At 28.0% G+C, this 9,054-nt stretch overlaps 1 protein-coding gene across 5 annotated transcripts in view; it reads left to right on the forward strand.

Moving 5' to 3' along the window:
- Positions 1-9,054, forward strand: part of LOC106682373 (proton-coupled amino acid transporter-like protein CG1139) — a 95,340-nt gene that overhangs the window by 74,005 nt on the left and 12,281 nt on the right. For all 5 annotated transcript variants that reach the window (XM_067052224.1, XM_067052225.1, XM_067052226.1 and 2 more), the window contains one exon: positions 104-191. In XM_067052224.1, the coding sequence (XP_066908325.1) occupies positions 129-191 (63 nt within the window). In that variant the 5' untranslated portion in view covers positions 104-128. The remainder of the gene's footprint in view (positions 1-103; positions 192-9,054) is intronic.

A 9,054-nucleotide genomic window follows, 5' to 3' on the forward strand; every position in this document is an offset into this window, starting at 1 on the left:
AAGTTTAAAGTTTGATATTTTGTGTTTAGTAGTTTTAATACAAGATATCTGTGTTATGTATATATTATAATTAATTACTACTGTTTTTTATTTGTTTCTTCAGGCTTAAGAAATTATCATTGAGCAAAATGGATGCAAACTCAATGGCAGCAAGTCGGGAACAACTCACCATCAACATCAAAGAAGAAAAGGTAATTTGAAAATATTATAACTGTACTACTTTCATTGTTATGCTTAAATGGTTCAGACCCCATTCCAGAATCGTGAGTCACCTAATATAATCTTAAAAACATTTTTCAGTTTTTTATTTTGTCAATTTTTTTAAGTTTCATGCGTAAAACTTCCTCACTGAAATGTGTACTGGAATATAGAAATTAATCCCTTTGATTTCAGAAAAAAATACCATAAAATCATAAACGAGTTTTTCAGCTAATTTTTTTCAATACTGTTGTGAAATATTATAAGAATGCCAACAGTAAATTAATATGCATTTGCTTCTATGTAAATAATCTATTTTTCTCATACATTCGTAGAGCTAATTTATCTAATTAACTTGTGATTTATATTTATACTGAATTATGTTTCACTAAGTCATATCCGAGGACAATTAGTTAAAGATAGGTGCCTGATTCATCTTTTCAATTAACAAATAGAATTAAAAAAAAAAAATAGTATAACACAGAATCGCTATTTTAATTTTAACCAATCACTAGAATAGAAAGCCAGTGGAGGCTGAGTAAGGGCATTACTCATTATATTCCCATATTTGAGTCCACACATAGATTATTGCCGAAACTCAAAATAAAATGAATTCAAAATGATTGTAATTCTTCCTCTAAACGTTTCACGATTTTATATTTACGGTTTTTTTTTTATTTTGTCACTCAAATAAATATATTTAATTTATATTTTAAATTAATAAATATAATCAATAGTTATAAAAAATTAACTTTTCAGTTTAGCACTGAAAACAACCTTGGGTGGAATTAATTCTTTCAGGTCCTGTGACAAATATATTTTATTTTCACGTCAAAAGAAAAGTCGGGTATCATAAATCATGAAATCCAATAAAGTATAAATTCAGATATAAATTTATGGATATGATTTGGTTTGTTTTATACTGATAACGAATTAGTTCATTGGTTTCAAATTTGAGAAAAACGTTTTCAAAAAATTAATATATTCCAACGATATAATTTATTTGATTTAATATTAGTGTAAATTTTCAAAGAGTAGTTGTTTATTTTTATTTATTTTTTATTTTAGTGTGTATGTGATCATTCATCACTATTACCTATTGCCCACAACTGTGTGGCAGATTGTAATATCTATCAATAAATAAATCTGTCAATCAGAAATATTAGTGTAATACGCATATATTGGTCAAATTAGGTTACATTATGAAGTAAAAGTATTATTTTTAATAAAATTCGTATTCTAATATCATTTTAATGGGTTATTAGTAATGTCCAACCTGGCTCAATATATTAGAATATATGTATTGGACGAGTAATGTGACTTGTACATTGTGGGTCACCCTAAATTTCTATATGTTAAATATGGAGGCAAACATATGATACAAATATTTTCCAATGTATAATAAGCCAATCTATACTAACTCGGACACGTGCGCGATCTTTCCTTTGACGATTGTTAAACAAATGAGATATGTGGCGTACCAATATAGTCGGGTTTGAGTTAAAAGTGATCTAATGAAGTTGATAAAAATGACACTTGATTACTTTTATCAGCAACCCGACGACATAAAAAAATGTATTAGCTCATAGGACAGTTGAACAAACACAATAGTCATCTTTGTGACTGAATTAAATGTCCATTATAAACTTCATTCCCACAGCCCTTCGAAGGTTATTCGGAGATATTGCAAGTACGACGCAGCTTTAGAAACTTGCAGAAAGGAGGACTGGATCCGGTGTTGAGGTCAAGATCTTCCAGTGTTACTCCTTAATGAGGCTTCCCCTGATGAAACTCAAAAAGCTATCAGCGATAACCTATATCTTCCACTTCTCGTTTTGGAATGGCTAACCTAATGCAACGAAGATTTTGATAATAGCGTTTCCCTGTCGGAATAGTTGTATAAATTATTTAGAACTATGATAAAGAGCTCGTTTGCATGTTTGCAGTAGTTAGAAATAGATTCACTATTTCTTTTTTGGACTAGATTTCATTCTATTGTGTTCATCCTGTTAAGATATTATAAACGTATACATTGGATGACTTTATAATTTAATACGCACAAGAGGTATATCATAACACTAATAAAAATAAAGAGGTTGAGTTTTTTTTTTTCAACAATGTCACTAAATGCAATTCATAAACGAGAAAGGTAATTTAATTTCGAAGGATTTTAAATTTTACTTTCGAATTCGAGATATTAATGCTCTAAGACAATAAAAAGTTATAAATCATATCATATATAAATATTTTTTAAAACAAAGTATATAGTGGGACATTAACAGACATATTTTTAAAGAACGTTTTACTCTTTTAGGATTTTAACGTTTAGAACTCGGATATTTTAAATTAAGAGTGATTGATTTTAAGTCACACAGTTTTATACGCATGCTTATGAGACTTAGTTAAATTCCACCACCAAGGATAGAATATCAGTGGGTCAAGGAATTTAATTTAAATTCATTCGTAATTAAATAATCAATGCCTTAAAAGGATGGCCTAATTTTCTATTTTCAATTACTGATAGAACTGCATAGATAAAAAACATATACTTCTTTGACCTAATAATTACTTTTTTTTATTATAAAAGTTTTATACGAATTTAAGAAACATTAACAGCTGTAAACATAAACCCTTAATTTAGTGATATGAAACAGTTTAGGAAGATAGATTCAAAAATTAATTTCATTCCTTGATTTAGATACATTTAGGCAACAATCTAAATTACATTTGGTAAAACACAAGGATTTAACAAAAGACATAAACATAAATGATGAATCAATAGGACACAGTTCTTAAATAGTTAAAAAATATAATACTTATCAAGTTATAATGGGTTTGAAATCTAACTATTAACAATTAAGTATTTTATTTTTATTAACAGTTATATAAATATAATACAAAAAATATTGTAGTATATCGACTTAGGACGTGGACTGCGTGGATGGAAAATCATTTTCGATAATAGACTGTTTGAAACACCTCGGCTTCACGATGGCATGATCAAACTAGTGCAAAAAAAACCTTCTTCTGATTGAAAAGAATATTGAAATTCTGAAAAATCTTTCAAAATCTGAAGCTAAGAGTGTACTATGCAGATTACCCAAAAAGTAGAATCAAAAGATTTGAAAGGAAAGTACTCCGCGCAATCACCGAAGCGATCTGGGATCAGAGCCTTTATATATGGGAAAGAAGAACTAAGACAGATCGGACAGTCATTATCTCCTGATATAAAGGCAAAGTGGTTGAGAATGGCTGGAAATATGGCGCGAAACAATCTATCATGACGCCTCTAAGCAAATAATGAATTCAGCCAAGCCAGAGAACAGATCACGTGTGAGGCCGAAAACCAGGCGTGGAGAATGCAGGCTCAGGCAGTCGAAGAACTACAAGTTCTGTAGACCTTACCAAAAAAAATAGAAATAATAACAAAAAAAATATTTAAGGTGAAGGTAAATTTGTTAAATATAAAAGCAAGAATATTTTACTAATTTTAATTTATAAGCAACATGTTCGGCTTTCATATCATCTTCAGGAACAATAATTTCATTCTCACACAAAGTGTGCTGAACTATACTTGTACACTGATGTGTACAAATAAACGTTCAGTTCCTCAAGATGGCATGAAAGCCTAACCGTTGAATATAGTGTTTATAAATTAAAATTTATGAAATATTTTTATCTTTAAATTTAATAAAGAATAAATCTGTGTGTACATATATATTATATACTCCATATTACAAACGAAGATTACTTTACGTGATAATTAAACTCTATTGAGTCATGAATCAAAACAGAATTACAAAAACTACCTGAGTACTTGTTCCGTTGAGTTGTTACCTCCCATTCATTACTTCCTAAAGAAATTATCGATGACATTCGGTAGATGAGGTAATTACTAGTTCTCTGCATGAACAAGGAAATGGGTTCATCGACAAAACCCAGCTTGGTAAATTACGCATATCGGAGACTGAGCCATAACTGACCGCTCCTGTGTTACATGGAAACCTCAAAGGCCCCTTCGTGTTGGGTCGATATTACTTTCTCCGACATTTCCATCGAAGCTGCTAATTACAACTATGGAAGTAATTAACATTTCCCTAAGGAGCGGTCAACCGGGTCTCTTTCCGCTACACCTCATCTTTTTTTTTTGGACAGTAATGGTTAGCAGCGAAATCTATCCTGATTTATATTTCTAGTACCGTGGAGGGATATTAACCTCACTTAAAGCAATCTCGTATTTTGTCTTATAAAACACACTGCATAAGCCGATAGAAAAGAATGAAATTTCATAATCAAACTATTTATAAGTACAACTTGATCTATATTTATAAAATATCAATAATTAAATACAACAAAAATTTAGGTCGTTCTTACATGAATCAAATTATTATGTAGTTGGCCACAATTTTAGTGTTTATTATTTGTAGGCCAACCTATTATTAGAAATTTTACATTTTTAAATACAAACAAAAGTTCTGAAGTATGTTACTGGCCACATCCTGTATACCAAAACATTTATTGGTAAACCTTAATGAAAAATAAACATCTAAGCCGAAATTAAAAGTCTTTTATACAACTACTTATAAACAAATGTCATTTTCAAAAAATGATAGTTATTACTTTTTTTTATTTTTTGGCTTTCTCAATGGTTGTTAGATGAACAAGTATCTATTTCTCCAAATTATAAAAAAAAACGTGATATCAAGTATATTATGGCATGGTTTATTATAGATGAAAATCAGGCTCTTCTTTGAACATAAGAAGTAAAATGAAACAATAATACAATATACCAGTTCGACCCCTTCAATTCTAAGAGATAGCGTCAACCTAAATTTACAGTATAAATAATGGGGAGTATTTGTATTCATAATCAAGCATGTTACGTTATTTTTATCGTGCCCTCTTAATTTCGAAATTTTTTTTTGTGAAAAAAAGCACCCTGTTAAAAAAAAAAGAATATTTTTGATTATTGCTTAGTTCAAAGGTAATTAATTTATTTCTTGAGTTGATTTTTCAAGTACGTTACGTTTGTAGTTGTAACATACTTGAGATTAGACCTGGGCACTGTTTAAACAATGATTTTTAAAAATTAATTGAAGGATTATTTCATGAAAAAATTATGTTCGAAATAATGATTTTTCCTTAAATTATTATTTGAATAGATAGATGATTATTACACGGCTTCGAAAACATTACAACCATAGTTGCAACAGTTATGGTGTAGACTGCTATAATAAATAACGTCATCACAGAATTTACATTCGTGGTAGTACTTTCCCATGAGAACTGGCATGATAGCCGACAGTACATGTAGTGGTAGTAAAGTTACCTTCACGTTGAAGACCGTTTATACACGTATCGTATTCAAATACGTTTACAAGTGACACTCAATAATACACAGTCATCGTTGTAATTAGGTGTATCCAGGAAGGATTTTACGCAAGCTTATTCGAAAGAAGTAGACGGAGTGTGGTGAATTTGATACTTGACCAGTATTAAAAAATTATATGTAAACTTATTTACCTTGGCCTGATAAATAATTATAATTATTATTTATTATTTTAATACTTATTAACAGAGACAAACTTTCGTAAGTAACATTTTGAAGGTTGTATAAGAAAAAAAAAATAAGGTTTAGATGTAACTGTATCACTTATTCAGGAGAGTAATCAATCTTTAATTAGTAAATTTATAGTATTGCACTTTTTATTGCAATTTTAAGATATAGACGACCTTGGAAAACATTGCAAGAATAATTAGAATTCGATAATAAAATCCAAACAGCTAAATAGATCTTATAAGTTTACGATTCTAGCTCTGTCGCACAAATCTGTTTTTATTCGGCTCTTCAGAACATGATTTACCGTGTGAAATGGTAATTGTTTACTGATACGAATAACAGTAACAATAATACTGGTTTGTTATTGTTGTTGTTTTATTAGTCTAACCATGATTTTTATCAAACAATGACAGAATACCCAGATATGACTAGTTCTTTTGGGCACTATTATCATGTAATCCTTTAACGAACGTACATCCTAACACGAGGAGGTACTAAAAATAAAAAAAATTGAATAATAACTCTTTATAGTCCTCTAGATTAGATCTAACCTCATATTGTTTCGTAGCTAAGGCCAAATGAAAGCTCGAATATTAATGTCTGCCAGAATCGTTCGCGCTTTTATCCAAGAGGAAAGAGTTTCAAAATATAAAATAACTACCAATTTCATCATTCAACAAATTTAATTCTGTTTTGGTTAAGAATATATAGGAAATATAACATAAACTTATTTCGTAAAGTGAAATTTGTATTTTTTTTAAAAGCGTTCTCTCCTCCTCTGCACCAGTCACCCATCCAATAATATGAAGTCATTTTTCTTTTTCTTTGTGAAACTAATCATAAACGATATTTTAAATCGTTGTATAATAAATTCTTATGTATGTACTGTTATATCATATATTGTATATATACTATAACTCCTAAATTCATATATCATACATGTACTATAATTCATAAAATCTTACTATAATTCATCTATTAATTTTACAAAAAAAAAAAGACTACTAAGATTTAGAAAGTCAAAAATTTCATTTTTTTTTATAATAATCTATTTAAACTGATCAAACTACAATCGCTCCAGTTAATTATAGTTCGGTTAATATTTTACTAAATTATTAATTGTGTAATATGCAATAAATGAAAATATGAGACAATCAACTTCAAATTGATAAAGAAATCTTATAATCGAAACTGACAAGGTAGGGTTTGAGTGGAAGTGCGTCAGTTGCTTTCCTTCGTTCTATGGTAAAAGGTTTCCAAGTGATTTCGATACAATAGCAAAATGGTGGGGCAAAACAATAGGTGAGTAAAGTAAGGTGTTATTTATCGCAAACAGATCCACCAGTAATCATTAAAAATCACAAAAAGTAGGTGAAAGCAAAAGAGAGAATAAAAAGATAGTTTTGATTGTGAAAAATTATTAACATTATATTAATACCACAAATATTTCATTTGTGAGCTTAGTCTCTTTTAAACTGAAAAAAAAAACATTAATAATTTTACTATAAATTTCTATTATCTATACTATTATTTTTTTTTTTATTGAGGGAAATAATTTTCTTATAGCTCAGATGAGCCATTCAGTTTAACAGAATATCTAACTCCGATGACAGAATAGTAATTTTATAATATTTCTCATTACTAAATTCATACCTTTTTTTTATTTTCATAAAATCTTTGTGGTAAAAAGATTACAACAATTTCCTATAATTTATATTCGATGCTAAATTATCACACAATTATTATTGAAAATATTACGGGGTTCGGCATTTATGTCATAGCAAAAAAAAAATATTGGTATGGATAAAATGCTAGACATATTGTTATATCGAGAACATATTTGAATTTATTTAGAGGGCATTACGAAATTCGTTTATTCGTAAACTATAAATTCGTATTTGAAACATGTTATATCGTCATTGATTAGTTACATTACTTTTTGAAGCTATATTAACGTTATTCAAGTGAAATGAAACTCACTCACTTCATCTTTCAAACTTTTTTTTATATTTGGCATAGAAAAGTATTTATTTAACTCAGTGATAAAGTATTCATTTAAAAATCAATTTATTCAGATTAACTTGTGTTTTATTTTACCAACATTAAATAATAAAAATGGAAAGCTCATGAGAACATATATCTTACTGAAAACAAGATGAATTCATCAGCTTTATATTAAAAAATGTAGCAGTTCACAGGGCAAATCTATGTTAATGCGAACCACTGTGGATTGATGCTTGCACGGAAATAAATAACTGAAAAAAATAACTTGTTAATCTTAATAATTAATGGCTAGTCATTCTTTGAAAAATTAATATATTGTAAATATTATTTTAATATTTTTATTGTTTAACTATAAGTATTGTTTTATAATACATTTGATTTCATGCGAATTTTTTTTTTCAATGTAACATACAATAATCAAATTCGGATTTAAAAAAATATCAAATTACTTTCTGTAGGGTTTTACTAAACACCAAGAAAAACCGGGTGACGTATCTTTTAAAATTCGATTTACTGTGAGCTATAATTAATTAATGGAAAATTTTTAACGATATATTTTTATCATCGACACGTTTAATTAGGAAAAATTCCATTCAACGGGTTTAACAAGGTCCTCACATCCAAATTCCTTAAGACGCAGTACACGGTTAAGAACAATTTTAATTGAATTGATAATTGCTGTCTGAATGTTATCATTTTATAACAGGTGCTATGTAATCTAAAACAATTATTCATGACGATTGTTTTATTAAAAACCAATTAAGTTAATTGAGTTTCATTAAAGTGTCGAACATGAGACGTACATATGTAAATCGAATGTTCAATACATTTGAATTGTCTCTTACGATTTGAACATTGCTACTGATAACAGCATATTGATAAAATCCATTAACAAAATCAGTTTTTGAAGTGTACCTTTTGTTAATGAAGGCTGGAAGAAATTTGTCTAGATTAAATTGATTTTTCTAAAGTGTTGATAGAATTAAAGTGTATTCCTTTTTATTAATTAAATATATTACTATTTTTTAATTTAATATTCTAGTTCTACAATAAATGATCACTCAAAAATATTTATCTTATTCATTTTCGTAATTTTATAGAAATAAAGAAAAATTGTTATTGCGTAAGTCAAAATAACACAATTGTTTTAGATATATTTTATAGATATGTTTTAGATATAAATGTATTTTTGAAAAATAAATAACAATATATTCTTATTAAATTTGATAGCTCAGGAAGATAAAACATTTTTTCAAGGCACACTTTTTTAACATATTTATCACATCAATATT

This window comes from Halyomorpha halys, unplaced genomic scaffold (assembly GCF_000696795.3).
Source record: "Halyomorpha halys isolate HHAL.00 unplaced genomic scaffold, Hhal_1.1 Scaffold409.1, whole genome shotgun sequence".
Classification (NCBI taxonomy): domain Eukaryota; kingdom Metazoa; phylum Arthropoda; class Insecta; order Hemiptera; family Pentatomidae; genus Halyomorpha; species Halyomorpha halys.